At 33.0% G+C, this 20,989-nt stretch overlaps 2 protein-coding genes and 1 pseudogene across 4 annotated transcripts; 1 reads left to right on the top strand and 2 right to left on the bottom strand.

Moving 5' to 3' along the window:
* Positions 1 to 9,237: 9,237 nt before the first annotated feature.
* On the bottom strand, positions 9,238 to 16,086 carry LOC101245727 (caffeoylshikimate esterase-like; annotated as a pseudogene).
* A 286-nt stretch (positions 16,087 to 16,372) lies between these two features.
* On the top strand, positions 16,373 to 18,092 carry LOC101246021 (uncharacterized). Of its 2 annotated transcripts, none has more exons than XM_004233917.5 (4): positions 16,373 to 16,819; positions 16,914 to 17,187; positions 17,484 to 17,683; positions 17,764 to 18,092. In XM_004233917.5, exons 1-4 carry the CDS (start codon positions 16,578 to 16,580, stop codon positions 18,044 to 18,046), a joined length of 999 nt encoding a protein of 332 aa, XP_004233965.2. In that variant the 5' UTR covers positions 16,373 to 16,577; the 3' UTR covers positions 18,047 to 18,092. The 2 variants fall into 2 exon arrangements, with proteins under 2 accessions (XP_004233965.2, XP_010317191.1); XM_010318889.4 differs by having other exon boundaries at positions 17,749 to 18,092.
* Positions 18,054 to 20,825, bottom strand: LOC101257039 (protein ABA DEFICIENT 4, chloroplastic-like). 2 transcript variants are annotated; one of them, XM_069293383.1, is made up of 7 exons: positions 20,543 to 20,689; positions 19,687 to 19,818; positions 19,327 to 19,561; positions 18,954 to 19,054; positions 18,591 to 18,719; positions 18,432 to 18,520; positions 18,054 to 18,313 (listed from the first exon to the last, which is right to left on the bottom strand). In XM_069293383.1, exons 3-7 carry the CDS (start codon positions 19,559 to 19,561, stop codon positions 18,163 to 18,165), a joined length of 705 nt encoding a protein of 234 aa, XP_069149484.1. In that variant the 5' UTR covers positions 19,687 to 19,818; positions 20,543 to 20,689; the 3' UTR covers positions 18,054 to 18,162. The 2 variants fall into 2 exon arrangements, with proteins under 2 accessions (XP_069149484.1, XP_004233491.1); XM_004233443.5 differs by lacking the exon at positions 19,687 to 19,818 and having other exon boundaries at positions 20,543 to 20,825.
* Positions 20,826 to 20,989: the final 164 nt, after the last annotated feature.

Below are 20,989 nucleotides of genomic sequence, written 5' to 3'. Positions count from 1 at the left end.
ATGGCCTGTAAAAATTATCTGTTATTTCTTAATATTGTCTTTATCGGAATTTCATTGGTAATAATTTTTTTTATGACAATATAGATAATCAAACATATCTCTAATAAGTGTTATATATGTCTGGTGTATACGTACTAGTTTTTAAATATGTGTACGTGTGATCCATGCAAGTTTTTATAGATCCATTATAACGATTAAGTATATATGAAAATATATTATTAGTAATAATATAAGTACTTTACTACTTTGATAATATAATGACAAAGGATAATCTTGACGGGTCTCATAAAACAAAAAAAAATATGAATTTATATAGATAAAAACGCAGAAATACCGAAAGAAAGTTACAAACCAAACATTTGGAGGTTATGATTATAAAAAACATATAACATTAAGATATCAAATGAATAGGGAATTAGATAAAAAAAATACTATTAAATTTAGAGAAACTACACGAACCTAATTCTGACATTAATCAAATATGTGGGCATGTATGTCTCCTCAAGTTTGATGATTAAATTTCAAACAAATTAAATAAAATCATTAAATTCTTATTCAATAAAATTAAAAAGTTTTTTCTTACTTCACAGTTCAATTCATTTTAGAATGAGAAAAAAGATAAAAATATTTTTTTAGAACATAGAAAAGTGTCATACACTTTTTAAGAAGAGAAAATTCAAGAAAGACCAAACAGAAAAGCAAAGTAAAATTACAACCAAAATTTGGACTTCAAATTACCCCTTTTTTTTTTTTTCTTTTTCCGCTTGCCAATGGTTCTCGACACTGTTTAACAATTGAAAGCAAAGTGAATTAGGAAATCTATTAACAATCATAAAAAAATCTTGATATTGATTTTATTTTTGTAAAGGAATTAATGAATATTCATTTCTTTGGATCGAATTTTTAAAATCATGCCAAAGTATGCACGTCTTGGTTCATAAGTCGTGATGACTTAAACCTTTCATACAGTATTCATGCTATTTGAAAAAATCAGTCTTTAAAACTTCACAGTGATGTTGCAAAATTTGTGTTCCTCTTCACAATCTTAATTTTACCTTCAAATTGACAAGATAGCTATGTCCATAAAATACCAATAGTGTGTATATCATTGATGAAAAGGAGAGACAATAAGAGCACGTCACACATGAGTTATTTAATAAAGAGTACATCCCATATTTATTGAAAGAAAGTGGTAATGGATCATGAGTAAATTCCAACTTTTCATTATCATTTGTAAATGATGAATTGAAGACTTGTTGTAAGGGATGAGAATTGGAGAAAATTTTAGTACACAAAGGACTCGACTGTTGAGTTTTATTATCTAATATAATAATAATAATTAACAATTAAAGTCATTAAGAAGTAGAAAATGATTTTAATTGTGATTGTTGATTTTATTTTAAATGATTTTAATTAAAAAATAAATGAAGGATATTTTCGTTATTTAACTTTAAACATAACATCTTCCCTATATATATACTAGATTTTAAAAACGTGCGTTGCACGTTTGTCCCTTGTAATTACTACAAAATGTATGCATACTTAAAAAATTGAATTTGAGAATAGAAAATATATTTGTATTGCACGCTACTTAGTATAAATATTCGAAAATTATTTAAATACAGTTACAATATATATAAACAGTTATTCATAAAATTAAGTAATCAAAAGAGAAAGAGTGTAACACCAAAATAGCTAATGAATTCGAAAATAAAATGAAATAGAGTAGACTAAAAACAATAAAATAGCTAATAAATTCTAAAACTTTTAAATAACAAAAATTAAAGAGAGAAATAGTTCTAGTTTATAAGAATAGAGGAACTTCCTCAATAACTAACAAAATCATAAACAGATCTATCTCTTTTTTTATTGCATATGAGATGAACAATTACATTCACCAACAATTATCCATCAATAATTATAAATTAGAATAACAAAGCGTATGCATCAATAAAAAGTAATTGTGTTGAACATAACGACTATGAGAATTAGATTGTTTAAAGTTGGGAATATGTAAAGTTTCTTACTAAAATCTAAATATGTGTCATATTAAGATGTATGGTAATTCAAAGGACATTTTTGTTCTTTAATGTTATAGGATATTTTGAATATAATTTACTGTCTTTTGTTGTTACGAAACACTTCATCTGCCGCACTCTATTTTAGAATAAAAAATAAATTAAACATTTCTTTAGTTAATCCTACCTAGAAACATAACGGATTAATACCATATAAGTATTATTTAAGTAATATTTTATTAATTATTTCTTTAATAATATTTAAATAGTAAAAGGATAGAATCATAATCCTATTTAAAAAATAAGATCTTCTCACTTATAATAAAAATAATAATAATTTCTGGACTAGCCCTCCGCTCTTTACTTATATCAGTCAATACACATTTTTTTTTAAAAAAAAAGTATAAAAAATATTAATAATATTGTTTTATGTTTAAAAATTAAAAGGAGCATATACTCCTTAAAATAAGTATGAAGAATCTATGAGATTTTTATCCAAATACTTTTTTTTTCTAGATAGAATAAATGAAATACAATAAGTTCTAAATTTAATCAATAAAAACATAAAGTTGCAGAATATAAAAATATTTAGCAATACTGTTTTTCTTCTTCAACGCTTCCTTGTCTTTCGTTATTAGGGTATTTATTTACAAATATGAAATCACACCAAGATTTTATTTTCATACAAGTAGTAAATCATTTATAAATTCTAAAAAAAAAACATTAAATATAATGCATGCTAATTTTTGTAGATTTAATTATGAGAAAAAACTAATTACATGAATTATTCAATTCTCTTATCCAATAACCTAGAGCGTTCACTAGATGATAATCAACTTGTTATAACAAACATAATCTTTAAAAGAAGATTTGTACATCGGACATGTAAATGAAAAATTTTTATTTTCTTTTTCATTGCCATTATTCAAGAAAGTAGCCAATTTACCTTCCTTCAACCGAAAAATTGAATGTAACAAACAGTGAACTAAGTAAAAATATGTAACATTGAAATGAAAAATAATACTTACCAAACAACAAATAAATGTCCATGACGCCTTTAACCTTCTTGAAGAATGCATCGAATGCACTGAAATGATTAAATTCTAATTAAGATACTATATTCTCTAAGAATTTACCGTCAACAAATTAACGAAACAACATACATGTTCTTTCTCACACAAGTAGGTTTGTTTTACCTCATGAATGTTGAGCAGACTTTTTGTCCAAATGAAAAACTCTCTAGAATTATTTATCACATGTTGCGTTAAAAACATAAATTTTCGATGAAAAGAATGAAACAAAACATATAATATTAGTTCTATCTATAAACATATATGTCTAAAATTTATTGATCAAAAGAAACATGAAAATTTTGAAAAAGAATTTTGTGTGATAAATCAATTCACATGCTATTGTCATGAGAAGACATCAAAATAATGTATTTTGTTGAAAAAATCATGAATATAATTTTATCAATGGAACTCTTCAAATTTTTTAACTTAAAATTACATAAGAGATGTTTTGAAATGTTTGAACTTCATTTGTTTGAATGACTATTTATCTTTCATTATATCTTTATTACTTTAAAATTTATTATCTAATTATTCATTAAAAATACTTTTACATTTTAAAAAATAGAAAAAATATTTAAATAAAGGATAAAATGATAATTTAACTTTAAGGTTAGAATCTTCCCACTTATAATAATATATGATAAAGATAATATTAAAATATGTGTATAATGATAAATATAAAATGTTATGTGAAAAGACTTACATGCTCAATTTAAAGAATGGTAAAAAAAAATAAAATGAGTTGATTATTCAATGTCATCTAAACTTGAAAAGTGTATCCATATAATTTAGTTATATGCATAGTATAAAATGAGCTCATCAGTTATATTATTAGGTGTAAATATGTGATATGATATACATAATACCTTCTAATAGATGTTATTTTCAAGCGCATATGTTTCACTTTGATTTTTCAATTTCTTTATCATGATCAAAATTTTTATTGTAGATATTGATATCTCTCTAGTTGTTGATATTTTTTTTTATCAAACTTATTATGTTATTGATTTGTGACACTCATTTTTTACTTTCAGCATTTCCAAAAATGACCTAAAGAAAGAAGAATTTAATCGCTAAATTATTAATACATAATAACGTATAAGTGGTGTAACTATTATAACAAGTTAATTATAAATTGTATTTAATAATAACTGAAGATGAAGATCAAAGTCTAAGCCAATAACATCAGTCATACCAAAGATAGAGATGATTTATATCTTTACAAAGAGAGGTTATTCGGATACCTATGTATAGTAGCGGAATCAGAATTTTCAGTAAGAGAATTTAAAATCTAAAAAAGAATAGACACACAAAGTAGTCGAAGAGGGTTTGACATCTAATCTATACCTAAAAATTTATTTTAATCATGTAAAAAAATATAGTTTTCCAACAAAAGGGGTTCGGATGAGCCCATAATGATAATGTGGCTCCTCTACCGCCTATGTAATGACCCTCCTGGTCATTTATGTGGATTGCCTTTTGTGTGTCGTTTAGAGCTTTCCTGTAGTAATCCTAAGTCATGTATGACTTGTTGAGATTGACAGTTAGGTCATCTGGTCGTTCGTTTGGTTATTGTGCGAGTTTTAGTATTTTTGGAGCTTATGAACCTTGAATGGTCATTAAGATGACATCTGAATCCAATCTTGACGATCTCATTAGTTCTGGAAGGGTCATTTTAGGCTAGTAGCATAATCAGCATGACTCCCAAATTTTCAGTGTGAGTCGGCGCGGTTAGGCATTTTAACTTTAAAGTTTAAGTCTAAGTTTGACTTTAGTCAACATTCTGAGTAAAACTGCTTGGATGAGAATTTCATCAGCGCGGTTAGCTCTGGAATGTCGAATTTGGTCTATGTTGACCCTTCTTTCGTGTCCCGAGGATTCTGAGATTTTTTTGAGTTTGTGATTTTTGACATAAAATGGTAGTTAGGTGTGAGACTCACTTTTTGTTAAGGTGACCTCGTATGAAAATTTTGACTGCGCCACTGAGTCCAAAATATCAAATTGGTATGATTGCATATCTCATTTGCATGCACGGGTTCCGAATGAGTTCGGAGTACCCCGCCGGAGTTTTTAAGTTTTCAAAAAAAAGGCTAAAATCTGGTATATAATGCAGAAAAATCAGCACCCTTTTTAAAACTATAAAAGCTCATATCATCCTCATCTCTCAACCGAATTAGGTGACTCGTAGTGCGAAATTGCTTCATTTTTTGGTGTCTCCGCTGTAGATTGATCGGTACTTGTCGGGTGCACATCGTTCGAAGTTAAATTTGTGATTAACCAGACTGTTGTAGCTTTTATTGAGTTCTTTTTTTGGTTTTTTAAAAAGGTGATATCTTGCTCATTTTAGCTGGATTTTGGGTGATTCAAAGTCCTACGTGTCGAAAATTATTGAGGCTAAGTCGTGGAGTGTTCAAGGAGGTGTTGGGCACCCTTCGATTATTGTAAATTCCGAGTTTAGCCTGCTACATGTTTTCTTTCTAAGTTGATTAAAGTGTGACTTTTCTTGCATGTTGGGTTTTTTCTGCGTTTTGAGCACCAAATTGTGTTATATTTGGAACACAAGTTCGGGGTACTATTTTGGATCTCTTGGCGGAGTCAAATTTGAAAAGTTCATTTCAGGTTCCACGATTTCCGTGTTGACTCCAAAATTGACCCGTCTCCGTTTGTTGTGATTTTGGTGTTTAATCGACTGTACTAATGTTCTGATCCTTTAATTGATATCGTGACAACATTCAAAGGTTGTTCTAGAAGGAAAAGCTCCGGCAAAGTGATTTGGAGAGCATAATCGACTTAAAGGTAGACTATGGCTTTCTTTCTATTAGATTGATCCTAATTGTATAAAAGCATCTGGATAGGAGTAAATTGGGGTGGCTACCCGGTTCTTACCTTACTTTGATTAGATACCTTGCGTTAGGATCCATTAGCCATATTTAGGGCTTAGTACCAAGTTAGCCGGGTTAGTATAATTGCATACTTATGTGCTAAATGTTATTGTATGCTCGTATGTTATGTGTTGTATGCTTTTTCTATCCTTAACTATGAGCATGATGTCCTTTGTTTAGTTAGGCTAGTGTTGCCCTAGAATTATTACTCTTGTGGGCTAGATAGTCTTGATTTTTTTACCTACATCGTTCGAATGACATAGTTTTTTGTATACTAGATTAGTAGACTTGAATATGATAGTTTGAGCCTTAGAATAGGCGCTATTGCTACTTGTTGCACTTATGTATTTTCTCCCTTTAATTTTGGGTCCTGACATATTCTCAAAGGTTCGGTGCATCACTAGAGGCGTGTGATTGAGATAGTATAGGCTTGAAGCCTTTTCTGTGATCTCTTCTAGTGGACAACGTTATACGGTGATTGTTATTAGATTGGATCCTATTGGAGGTACCATAACCCTTTAAGGTCGTTCTATCTAGCTAGGTTGGGAGCGTATCGCTGTTGGGTGGACTCAGTGATTTCGGCGATGGCATCTGGGCCTCTCTTTTTAGGTGGGCTGGGAGTGTGCTGGTGGTTGGGTGTCCCCGGGTCACTCTTTCTAGCTGGGCTGGGAGCTGACTACATGGTAAGACGACTCGTGATATCTACCTCACCCGCTAGACTCTTTTTTAGCTGCGCTGGGAGTGGACTGTTTGGTTGGGTGCCCTTGGGGTCGCTTTTTCTTGTTGGGCTGGGAGTGCACTGCTGGTTGGGAAGAGTCTGATGGGTTATTTTGGTTACTTTGCGTTTGGATCTCGATTTTCTTCTTTCTTTGTAAATTAAGCTATTATGTGTACCTGTCGGGCTTATGAGGGCCCGTTCAAGTTTCATTAAAACTTGCGCATGAGTGTACCTTCTGGATTTATGAGTATCTAGTTAGGTTTAGTTTAGTTGTACTTAGTTTATTTCAGGTATGCTCGTGTGCTTCCTTTTCATATCCATTTTGGCCTCTTTGTGTCTAGATTCTATCATTTCTTATTGTTTTTACCCTTTTTGCTCAGTCGACCTTTGATGCCTACTGAGTACTTGTTGTTTTGGTATTCGTGATACACTCTACATCTATTTCGAGATGCAGGTCCCAGTTTCAGTTACAAGCGGTGATTAATTTCAGCCTTTTTTTGTAGTTGTGACTAGGAGACGAGGGTGAGCACTTGGTGTTTTGGGTTTGTCCTATCTATTTCTTTTATTTTAGCTAGTCTTGTTGTTTTTGAGACACGCTTTGTTGTGGTTTACTTTTGGGACTTGTACTTTTTATTGTATAACAATCTATTTACTAGTGACTTCTAGGTTCTGGGAAGGAATCCTGTGTACATTTAGTTTGGTTTGCTTCCGCCTTGTTTTAATTATGCTCATTACTTGATGTTTTAGGTTACGAATTGACTTACCTACTGATGGGGTATAGTTAGAGTTGTCAATATGGGCTAGCACACCCCATTCGAGCTAACCCATACAAGCTTTGACATTATATGGGTAAGGCTGGGCTACCCCATTTTTGGTGTGGGCCAGAAAACGATCGGTCTGACCCACAAGTACATGGGCTACAGCCTTGCTGCGCCAACTCACTTTTTTAAAAATTATATTTTTTTTATAATTATTAAATTAAATTATAAATTATAATTTTAAAATATTATCATAAATATCGACAAAATCATATTACATGATGTTAATGTTATTACTTGTTAATCAAATCCACAGTAAAATTATCTTTAAAATCTTTATAAAGTTTTTTTTAAGTAAAAGTATAAAGGGAAACTTACATACATATACTATGAATAAAAAATATTTACCATTTATAGCAATAACAATTTTTTCACTTTATCACTTTTAGTACATTTACAATACACTTTTAATTCATATTACAAAAAACAATTTATTATTTACATAAAATACAAGTTTTTTTGATGGATCTCACATTTTTATACACTTATAATACAATGTGTTAACTTCTTACCAAACAAACATAAATATTTTTTAAAATAGTTTTAATACATATATATTGCATACTTAATTCATTTTTAATACATATTGCAGATTTAACATAGTATTGCTATAAATGATAACAAATAAAATGTATTGCAAAAATCAGTAATTATTTATTAAAAGACATTCCTCCAAGTAATTTTTCCAAGTATAAATATCTAGATAGAAATATTAACTTAATTGTATTTTGAGTTTGGACTCTCTTTAATTTTAAATTTTAATATTATATCATACTTTTTAATAAATTTTCACTGGCCATGGGTTGATCCTACCAATATTTCTTAAGCCCCACAAAACAGCAGACTTATTCAGGCCGGGTTAAAAAGTCTTTTTCTTAAATGGGCTCCAAAAATCTTAGTCCAATCCTAAAAACCCGAGTTAGGCTAGGCCAAACCAACGGATATAGCCCACATTGACGACTTTAGGTATAGTAGGTGCCACACACTCGAGAAATCGGGTGATGGCAACCTAGCATCCTGTCAATTAAAATATAGGGAAAAGAGTCAAATATGCCCATAAACTATTAGAAAATGTCTCGATATACTCTGCGTTTAAAGTTTGGCTCACCCATACCATCGCTGTCCAACTTTTGGCATAGATATGCCCTTATGGACATTAGTTGGTCTGCTGAACATATCCAACTCATTTTCCATTTCTTTAAATGTCACATGGAATTGCTATGTCATTTTGACCTTATCAAATGACATTTATATAAAAATGGATAGAGATCAATTATGTCCCAAAAAAATTCGAACCCATATACATACCTAATTCGACCCTCAAATCAACCCCCTTTTTAATAAACTACCCAACCTATTTTCAACAATTTTATTTAAATTTTTATTTTGTTTGGGTATATTCCAAAAATGAGTAATTGATTCATAAAAAATATGAAAAAATATATAAAATTAACGTCAATAATTCACAAATAAATATGGTAACCTTAAATTCAACAATTTCAATTTTATTTTTCGGTAAATTTCGAAAATGAGTAATTGATTGATAAAAATATGAAAAAAATATAAAATTAATGCCAAAAATTCACAAGTAAATATATAAAATTTGAAATTCAACAATTTCAATAATTTTAAAATTTTTATTTTCTTCGGCAAATATCGAAAATGAGTAATTTATTTTTAAAAAATGGGAAAATATGAATTTTTTTTTTATAAAATTTACGCTAAAAATTCACAAATATATATATATATATTAACCTTAAATTCAACAATTTCAATAATTTTTTTTCCTGTAAATCCCCAAAATGAGTAATTGATTAATAAAACATAGGAAAATATATTTAAAAAATATTTTTTATGCTCATCCAACCAAGAAATTGGAGACTAGGATGTATGCGCATCCAACCAAGAAATTATGAGACCAAAATTTTGAAGTATCATCTCATCCGGCTCACCCACGAGCAAAGAATGATAAGCATCCTTACAAAGGATCAGTTTTTTGTCCGAACTACTTGCCTTTTCGTACAATGCTTTGCTGACGGATGGATCAGTCACTCTATCATTCTCTCCATGCATTATTAGCAATGGCAGATAGACCTACAAAATCGTAAAGCTGTTAGTTATTGTTTGGATATCATGGTTAGAGAGAAGTATATCACCCTGGTGTGCTGACAGTTTGGTTAATGCTTTCATGAAGCAGGAAAAAACCAAGTTAAACAAACATCAAACATCACAAGCATAAAGACAGGTAATAATGACCAGAAGCAGTTTGCAACATGACAAAGATATGCAGCGAGGACAATAGAGTTCAAGTTTCCGATCATAGACTTAATGGCATGCAAAGGCACAGGGTCCAATCACTAATTAATAGTAAATATGATGATAATCTATACTAGGATAAACAGAAAATGAAAACACATGACACCTTATCTAGTTGTTTCTCTAAATCTTGGGTGGTATTAAGTAACTCCACTGCAGTTTGTAGACGGGGTTTGTGCTTGTAAGCAATGACATTATATGCAGCCTGCATGCAAAAGAAAACAGTAGAGAGTACATTATAACATGAAATCCCACGAGATATAAACATGTTGAAGTCTGTGATTGTAATTATTATGTTCAATATATCAAGTATTTCCTATTGGAAGCCTTTTATGCGAAAACCTTTTTTCAGGTGAGAGAGAGCTAATGGCACCAATAAATTTTAAACGATTCTTGCTCTACTAACCTCAAATATCATGTATTTATCACTCTTTCCATCCTAATTAAATCGACACATGTCTGAGAGCTGTTACAGAATAGAAAGACCACATACCTGTTCTCTCTTCTTCGCATCTCTGCATGCTAACTCTGTTAGGTCCTTCTGCGGAACTAATTTTTGCTTAGGGAGTAATTTTGCTATGCCCACAAGAATTTGTGTTAGTAACCATGGTGGTAGCACGTCATCTGCAATCTGTACAACAATATCATTCATCACTCAAAACTATGGATCTAGTTAAGACGATCATCAATTAAAATTGAGAATAATCTCCAGAAACTTACTTTGCACATTGGTGCGAGAAGAACAGCGCCGTTCCATGCATCAGGTTGCTTCATGTGCACCTTTAGAGCTACTGCTCCACCCATTGATTGTCCAAATAGGAAGCTTGGTAGGTTACGCATCTCTGGATTTTCTGCATCCAGCATTCAGCATTTAACTGTCAATTGCTTTTTCAGTAGTGTCTCAAGAAGAATAAGATGTAATTAGATTATTTTGCACTACTTGATTTTTGGGACCTCTTGCCCAGACATATATGAGATGTCATTTGGCTGGAGAGAGTTGTATTAGATATAATACATACACGGAGACATCAGATTTAAGAACTTGGTTAATACAGCCTAAGTTTTTACGTTTTTGTTCAATGTAGGACAGCATTTGTGTTGTAATTCCCCCATCTCCAGTAATGAGCAACACCCTCAATGTGACATACCTAAAAGTCTAACTTCTCTGGTATGAAAGATGAATCTATTCTATTTCACTATCTGATTGCCTTAGGAAATGGCACATCATAATGGGACTTGACCAATAGTGAACGAGTTCCAACATTGTCAACATGCCCAATGTTCCAAGCTCCTGCTGATACTAGAATATCAACTCGAATGACTGACACTAATTTGGTTTCATTCAACTACCAAACAAGTTCTTCCTCTGTTTCCATAGTGTTTACTTAAACTCCTTTCTAGGTTCTCAATATAATTCTGTCTTTCCTTAAGGAGATATAGAGAAATGCTCTCTTGTGTCTAGGGGATTCAACAATTAATATATAAATATTCACATAAAGACGACTTTTCATATAGCTGCATATATAGTACAAGTTTTTGGCTAAGGGGAGTGGTTTCGCCACTGTCCTATTTAGGCCCTCTTATTTCTAAGTATATTTTCAAATTTACTCATTAATTACATACCTAGTGTCAAAGTAGGAGAAGAAATATAGAATAACAAGGGAGGGGTGCTTAATTGGTGTACATGATAGATTTCTTCATACCCTAAATCTTTTAGAATATGGAAGGAACAAAAGGGGACTCTGCTGTCCATCATTTAATGCCCTCGTCATCAACATTGCTTGACAAAAATGAAGAAGGATGAGGGAACTAAGCACCGTGAGTTATACTCCAAGTTCTGAATAAATAATGAATCTGTGAGTTCAGAGTTGCTTTGAAACAGTAACAGGATATGATCTTAAAGATTCTTTAAGCTCATGCATGTTTAGCTCAATAGGATAGTCTCTTCCAACTGAATGTTTGATTTAAATAGTCTTTTGCTTTTCATGCCTCCAAATTAGCTTGTGAATTCATCAGATTTTTTTATTCTTTAGTTGGTATATCTTTTCCTCAATTACTTAATTCTGGCTTCCACATTTTACCAGAGTTTCGGACCTATCAAAAGAATCCATGAGATGAAAAAGATGATAAATAAGTTCGCTGGGGCAAGTTGTACCTTTCGCCTTCGAGTAATGCTCAATGACATCATCAACTAACTTGTCAAAACTTGGTATGTAGCCATGAAGACCTTCTGAAAGACCAAATCCAGGATAATCCATGGCAAATACTCCATAACCGGAAGATGCTAGTTTTCTTGCAATGCCTAAGAAGGAAGACAAGTTTCAGGAAGAATTTCACAAGAAATACTAGTCTGAGACTTAATACGTGTTTGCCAACCACAAACCTTCAACAAAAAATGTGCATGTATCACCATAAACAATGACAGAAGTATAGCATGGCTTTGGGGGAGCTTGTCGCTGGAAGCCAACTTTTAGAGAAGATCTCCAGTCCTCGAGAATTAACCTCATATGACTGCACTACCAAATTTCACAGAATTATGTAAAGAAAACCACATAACAAATCATGAATATTATACCAAAATGCTAATATTGGATGCTATAAATTACCATATACTTAGAGTTCTTCTCATTTGCTTGGTACTACTAGGAAAAGGAAGACAATATCCAGTCATAGTGCATAGTTCAGGTGAATTTTGTCATATTTCTCAAACTATACTCTTCATTTCATTTTGAAAAAGTTGAGATAACTACCGCCTTCATTCAATTTGTTTAAAAAAAAGTAAAACTCTTTAACCAAACAGATCTTTCAAGAGTTACTCTCTTCTTTCCCCTTTAAATTTGTATACCAATACATATTTCATTCACATGACAGAATAACTAAATTTAAAGTGATTGGAAACCAAGTTTCATTTGATGTCCTGAAATTAATTACATACTGCATGGTCCTCCATAATCTTAAAAAATAAAACCTTCTTGACTATATGAGAAAAAAGATGACTGTATTTTGTCATTTTTTACTTCACAATTTTATAAGATTCTTTCATGTCAAGGTCCAATTTTCTTAATATAAAGTTATAGGTATTAATTGCTTGAGCCGAGGGTCTATCGAGACAACCCCTATACCTTTTCAAGGCAGGGTAAGGCTTCATACGCACCACTCCCCCATACCCCACTTATAGGATCAAATTGGGTATGTTGTTGTAAGTTACAAGTGTTAAAGATATTGTTGCACACATAGAAAATAATCTTGTTGCACTAGAAAAGGCATTGAAGTAACTATGAGATGTCATATTAACTTCATCTAGAATTCAAAGAAAAAAAAAGAAAAGAAGGCAAGTTCATAATCTCACTCTGCAAGAAAGTACACAAGAGATCATTTTGTTGTAGAAAAGAAATAGGATGCTTCAAGAATAACTTGAATTTTTAAGAGTGGAAAATGAGGATGTAAGAAAAAAAGTGTACCTCCTTCATCTTCAATCCAGCATGTGGCATCTGCGTGAAAGCAAATAAAGAATCATTAAATCAAATTAAGAACAGGTAAGTAACATGACACTTTCTAAAAGGATTCAGTTCCTCATGACCACTATCTGCAGTCGCAGAAAAATTAGAAAGTTGAAGAAGTGTTTATAAAGTCTCAACTGTCATAACTCGATTGCACATAAGTAAACAAATTTTTAATCACACAAATGATACCATTCCTCAAAATACATCAAACACAAGTGTCTTTCATTATTTTAAGAGTTGAAAGAGGAAAGAGAACTGAAACCACTTGATTTCCATTGGATAGTAAACTGGACTAAGGCAATTTACATAAAGGTGTTTTTGAGTTAGTAAAGCTTTGATTTTTCTGCCCTTAGATTAGGAAAATTGAAGTACTGCTGCTGTCAATAAGTAAGATGTATTACTGATGTTTTAATGGACTAATGACAGAAAAGGGAATAGTCAGTCTTGTTATGCCCTTGAATATAAAGGTCAAACATGAACTTACGGTTTGAATGAATAGTGAACAACTTAAATCCCTTCTCTTCGAAATGATCTATTTGTAAATGCTTCATATAATCTCGGTGTAATGTGCAAGTTATACGATTTTATCAAGAAAAGGGGGGAAATTTAATCGGGATTGCAGTCTATAGAGCAAGACTTTAGGTTCCACGCAACTATGTCAATTCCTTTGAAGTTGACAATGATCAATCTCTTAGTTCTAAGTAAGGAACACTTTCTACTTGCATCAACAGAAGAAAATCTGTTCAGTCAACTAATCAATCAATTAACTAAATCTCAATCCCAAACATCATTTTGACAAGTAAAATATCTATTCCACAATCACAAAAGCTTTTCTTGATAAGTAGCTATGCCTCAATCCCAAACTAGCGGTGTGACCATATGAATTCTCTTATTATATCCAGTCCATTAAGTCAGAAGCAATCAAAATCCAATCTTTGAATCTGACAATGAGTCTTTTTCAACTAACAACATCAAATAGGATCTCTACACAAATAGTCAGACAAATTTACCGTTTACTTTTCTAGTCTGTATACATAGATTATACATATAGTATAACATCTATTTTTAGCTAAAACAGTTGGATGAACGAATATCTTGGTTAATTCTCCAATCGACTAAGCAGTACCTTAAAGAGACAAAAATCAATTGACAACTGAATATCCTTAAAAGCATCCCTAGCGAGACGCCTTGCTTCCACTTTGTCCATATTAGCATCTATTATCTTCTGCAATTCCTCACTTATACCTTCAAACTTCACTGACTTCCCCATTGCTGCTTTCTCACTCCTTACACAATTCGGTGTCCTTGTTTTCAATGCTACAACAAATAAAAATCAAATCTTGAGAATACCACCAAATGAATGCCTCCTGGAAAACTTGCTGGGTTTCAAAGTTCAAAGCCATGACATTATAATAGGATTTCAAGAAAATTTATTTAATTGTATTCTTTTCCTTTCTGTTTACTTTTCCACTGTCCAGCAGATTTTATTTATTTTTGATAAAATAATTGGATTCTCTACAAGAGTAATCTAATATTCTTTACAGCTCTCTAATTTGATGAGCTTACGTGCTGCTGTCATGTAGTATTAATTTAATCAGAATATGGATCTCAACTATAAACGCAACAAGTTCTGTTTATTGAGAACTTGTTTTGCCACACCAAACATGTTTTGATATTATTTTATTTCTTATTTATATTTTTTTATCACTTCTTAAGAACTTCTTCTTATTCATAATTGTGCCTCAATCACCAAAAAATGGTTTCTTTAATTTTTAATTTTCAGATTGCTTAAACGTAACTATCAATTTAGCTTTTTAAATGTTCAAAGAATCATATAAGATATTCCTACTATCTTTCAAGTCAAAGAAGAAAAAGAAGTAAAATAATCAATAATCCAACTTCCCTATAGCCTTTTTAAGTCAAAATGTTGCTATTCAACTATCATAAAAGTAGGTTCTTTGATTATATAAATCTTCTATAGAAACAATTACTCACTCCATTTCAATTTGTTTGTAACAAAGATATTTAAATCTTGTGGGCTTAAAAAATGTCCCCTGGAAACTTAGAATTTAAGTATTACCAAAAAAAGAAAAAAGATATTCGCTCTGAAACAAATTATAAAAGAAAGTAAGACAAACAAATTGAAACAGAGAGTGTATTACAGTGGGGATGAAAAACGAAGTTATGGTAAACATAAAGGGAAGAAGTAATAAGCATAGGACAACAGCAATTCAAGAAATTATCATACCTGGAGCAATATAGCTGATAGTTCCGAGAGTCTTGGTTTGAGCAATGTTTCCTTCTTCTGCCAACATTTTTGCAATTCCAAAATCTGCAACATGAGCAGTAAGATCCTGATCAAGAAGCACGTTACCTGGCTTCATATCACAGTGCACAATGGGTGTTGTATAATCATATGATGAAGATTCTTCATGGCTAGTGCTACATCGATCATTATATTGAGTCTTCCGTTAGGCATGTACTCCAGCAAAATCACTGTAAAATCCACATTTGAGCAAGTCAACACTATCTTGACCAAGTTTCTATGTCTTACATTGCTTGAAATTTGACATTCTGAATCGATTGCATATCAAAAACTTTGATTGCAAAGACAGAAAATGTACCTTGGTAGACTGTACCAGTACTTCCACTTCCTACTAGATTGGACTGACTAATATTTTCTGTTGCTTGGAGAAGCTCATACTATGTGATTTTTTGATGTCTCATTCTAGGGGGGGAAATCGGATTTATTGTTTTTAATCGCATGTTGCTTTCTTGACCGAATCATCCACGTGAAAAACAGCGCGACCATTATCAGAATTGTTGCAGCAACAGGTACTGTAGTTCCAAGGATAAGGGACTTTTTCCTTGTTGTCTTTCTGCCTTGAGCTGGACATAAAAGAATATATAAGTCAGGTGCTCCACAAAGTTATGGTAAACATAAAGGGAAAAAGTAATGCTCCACACGCCTGATAACAGTGCAGTCTCGTAAGGTGCTATGTAATGAGAGCACAAAAATGAGTACGTAGTGTAGTAAAATCTTAATTAAATTTAGATGTGTCATTGAGATTTTGGGTAGCTTGTGCCCTTATATCCCATATAAATAATAGTATGTTTAAGACCAGTTTGCCATAAGAAAGCATCCCCACGACCCCACCACTTCAGCAGAACCCTTTATCTGCCATCATTGCTCATCAGAAAGAGACATGAAAACCCCAAACTGGAAAATTCACAAATAAAGCCTCTCCAATGGCGTCGCATATGGGAAGCTATCAGCTCCCTCTACAACCATCAAGAAAGTTACGTTCTTTTCATGTTCAGAGCAGCAGCAGCTGCAGCTTCAACAAGCAAGAACCAGCTCAAAACTCAACTGGGTTACAGTTTATTTGCAAGAAGAAGCTACTCAGTGATCTTACCACATGGGGAATTGGAGGCCCTTGTAATTACTTCGTTCAAGTCTTTAACCAAACCCAACTTGTTTCGGCTGTCAGGTTCCATTTCTTTATCCCTCAACTTTGGGAGATTGAATCATAATCGATTGATTGACTCGTAGTTTTTAAAATCTGCCCTAATTATACAATGCAGGTACTGTAATGAGCAATCCATGAGATTTATGATCTTGGGTAAAGGCTCGAATTGTTTGTTTGATGATATGGGTTTTAATGGCTGCGTAATTCTCAATCGAATTGAGTTGTTGGAGAAGATAGAATCTGGAGTATACCGGGTCGGAAGTGGATACCCATTTAATCGCTTTGGAGTTATGTCTGCAAATGAAGGGTTTTCTGGGCTTGAATTTGCTGCTGGTGTTCCTGGGACTGTTGGTGGAGCTGCTTACATGAATGCAGGAGCAAATGGGCAGGTAAATTAAAAAGCTTACAATAGATGTGAGATTTTAAGTCTCTTTATGCCATTGTTGTTCTTGTTCTTTTTCTGTATGTGTGTATTGCTTTTCCAATTAGTTGTCATGTTTTCTTCATAGTCACATTTCGCGTTCATGATTATTTTGATTTGATGTCCTTGAGCTGAAGGTGTTTCGGAAACAACCTCTCTACCTTCACACATCGCTCTTGTGAGATTACTTTGATTTTCAAATATGATACTGAGAATGCATCCTTCTTTTTCTACTAATTTTCTTATTGACATTGATTATGAAAGGAAACAGCTGCTGCTATTGATAGCATAGAGATCATCACAAATGAAGGCGAATCTAGGATGCTGAATAGAAGAGAGTTAAATTTTGGCTACAGATTATCACCATTTCAAGAAATGAAAGACTTGGCATCCATTACTGCAGTTACATTCCGGCTAAAGTTTTCTAAAACTGCACGAGAAATGCAGCAAGAATACTTGGCTAGGTAATTGTTTCTAATGTGGTCCGGCCTGTTCTTATTTTGAATGTCAGTTTTCAACCACAATAAAGATGGTTTCTTTGCAGAAGATGGAGGGCACAACCTTTGGGGCAGAGAAGTGCTGGTTCAGTTTTCCGAAATCCATCTTCTATGGGTGTTTCTGCTGCAGAATTGATAGAGAAAAGTGGGTTGAAAGGGTTGAGAGTTGGTGGAGCCATGGTCTCAAACAAGCATGCCAACTTTTTCATAAATTGTGGTTCTGCAACTTCTCAAGACATGCTTGAGCTCATACGCTTAGTTAAGGATGCAGTAAATCAGAAGTTTGGAGTGGAACTAAAGGAAGAAATCTTGTACATTCATCCATCTTAGAAACAAGTTATTGAAATAGCTTATGTATTCATTGACTTAAAACCTTTACACTTTGCTCATAAGTTCACGCGCTGGCTGATCATTTACGGATAACATAAGAAGGCCTAAAACATTGGTTAATGAGTCCTATGCTGTTTCTTTTCTGGGCTACTAGTTAGAGCTTTGGTGATGCAGTGAGTAAGAATTCCAACAGGGCAAAACAGCAAGCACAGAGACACAGAATGGCGGGTTTCGATATCATTCTGCAATCCATCATGATAAACCTGCCTGTTTCAAGTGAAATACTCCAAGTGAGATGTCTAACTATGGCATCCTCCTCATGTTATACAAAAAAAAAAAAACGAAGGGGCATAGGCCAACAAAGATAAGATGCCTAGAGATTGACCTTGCAGCAAAAAGATCAATGGCCAACAGATGAATCCATGCAGAAGCTAACGTCACTTCATTGGAGAACATCTTCGCTATACCAGACAGCTGAATGAAAGGAAGTGTTAAGATCCCGATAATGCAGTTTTGACAAATTATTATGTGGTTGAGCACAGACCTCCGGGAGCCAGTATTTACTAGCAAACATCAGCCGAATTGTATCTGGTGTCCAGGAGAGGTATAATAGATATGCGTACAGAAGTCCAAGCACAATGTAGGGTATGCTGCTTTTCATCGCTTTTCTGGTCTGCATTTGAAATTATGTTCAGTTACAACTTCTCATTGAAATAAAACAATGACTTTCATATACACAAGACAAGGACTGAAGTTGTGCCCTAACCGTTCTACTTTGTCTGAAGCTGGTAAGTGTTTAATTTAGAAAAATCTTTTGAATTCATAATATGAGTGGAAGTTTAATCTTCAGTACACTGGAAAAGAAATCCTTAAGAAGTTCAGATTGACAGTACTTAAAAAACCTTACAAGTTCAGCTTTAGGAGCCACAACCATGACGGTATAAAACGGAAGAACTGCTGCTGTTCCCACTGTGAAAGCAGTAGATGCAACTTCTGAACTTGGCACCCCTACAAAAGAACATAGAAACTCAACTAAAAGCTTGACCAATGTCAGTAGTTGGCATAAAAGTCTGCCAAAACCAGAAGCTAAACTGTACAGAAGATTAGCTTAAAAACAATCTTATTCTCCAGATAAACAAAAAAAGGGCAATGAATGAGACAATACTTCTCAACTGCAGCAATAACTCAATCAAACACACATCTAAAACTACTTTCTCATGAACATTTAAAACAATAGATAATTTATTACAAAGAATGGGGTTTGTAAGAAAGTAATTTACAGCAAGCAGACACCATAGGACTTTTTCTTCGCGAAAGAGTTCTTTGAAGATTTAGTTGAGTAATGATTCTTGATCCTCCCAGAGAACTCCCTCCACTGCTAAGATTGGTTCCAAATCCACCAATACGTTGACTTAAAAGGTCAGACTTCATTTGTCTAAGAGCAGGAGAGGCAGTCTGGTTTCTCCTGGTATTCAGAGGGACTTTTGACGCCAAGGCCGGTGCCCAGCAGTTCATCTGCAACAAGTAATGGTTCGTTTCAGGAAATGAAATTATAGACTGATAAACAAAAATGACTGCGTGAAAAGCAGTTAAATTTCGTTGTAGCCTCCAACTTGTTCAGGTTCAATGCATTGCAAAACCTTATTTATTTGTAGTCCTATTCCGAAAGGTGTGCTAGACCTCACATTGATCTAAAACACCTTCATTTAGCTAGTGCCTCAATCTTCAATAATCTCCACATCTATGTAGGCTTAATAGTGAATGTGGACTCCCTGCTTACAGATATGTTGAGAGAAAGTCTTAGAGCAGAAACGTGTTACGACAAGTAATTGTAGACGAAGATATTGGATTTCACATCATTGCACGTGCACGTTGGTTAAGATGACAAAATGCCCTTCTAGCTTTGTGGCCTTCGCCAACATCTCTTCCAACGAAGAAGTTAGCGTAAATTTCCATTTCTGGTTGCCTGTAACTCAATAATGTGAACCTAAGAGCTTACCCTGTGCAAAAAGGACTTCTGCTAGTGCCAGCAGAGGGAAAGAGTGGGCATATATACACTGTACACACTTCTTGTATTTCAAAAAGAGGCTATTCCCACGTCATTACTAGAAACACAAGCGTTTCCCACTACGAATCATAATAGTGGGAAACTTCCTAATTTTTCTATACTAAAAGATTATTACTTTTTTCTTTTTCTCATCGATTCAATCAAAATATGTACCGACTATTTTTCAGTGGGAATAACCCCTAACTCGTGGGCTAACAATATCTTCCTAAAGCATCACGAGGGCGTTCGTTCAAGCTTATAAACTGATCAAACAACTCAACTAAATATCAAGCTTATAAACTGATCAAACAACTCAACTAAATATCAATACCCAGCAAGAAACAGTGGATGACTGTGGAGGCCCTTTTGAGAGGCAAAAAACATATCAGAGCTAAAACAGAAACAGAGAGCAAGACATAGAAGCAGAAAGAAAGAAAGAAAGAGCATACCTTGAGTGAAACATGGGAAGAAGAAGAGAAGTACATGCTTTATTGTTGTTGAAGTTGCAACAATAATGAGAAAAACAGAAGCAACAAAAAGTATAATTTATTTTTAGCTTTAGAAGCAACTCAAAGTTTGGTGCAAATAAAGAAATCATGAAGTGACTAATAATGTTAATAATATATTGCATTTTGTGATGTTAGTTGAGAATTTGCCAAATCCGACCACACACCTCTATTTGGACGGAAAGTTGTTTAAGCACTTACTCCTTGGTGCTACTTTACACCTTTTGCGCACATGAACATATAATATTTTTAGGATTATAGCTATAAATGATTGTTTAGTATTTAAACTTTAGATAAAAATTAAGTATCATTAAATTTATTCTTGTGTTTTTATTTTATTAATTTAATACTTGATCTGTCATTAAAATATATTTTTTGTGTTTTCTTGAA

This window comes from Solanum lycopersicum, chromosome 2 (assembly GCF_036512215.1).
Source record: "Solanum lycopersicum chromosome 2, SLM_r2.1".
In the NCBI taxonomy this organism is placed as follows: Eukaryota; Viridiplantae; Streptophyta; class Magnoliopsida; order Solanales; family Solanaceae; genus Solanum; species Solanum lycopersicum.
Note: the sequence above shows the minus strand (reverse complement) of the source record. Positions and strands in the feature narration are given on the sequence as shown.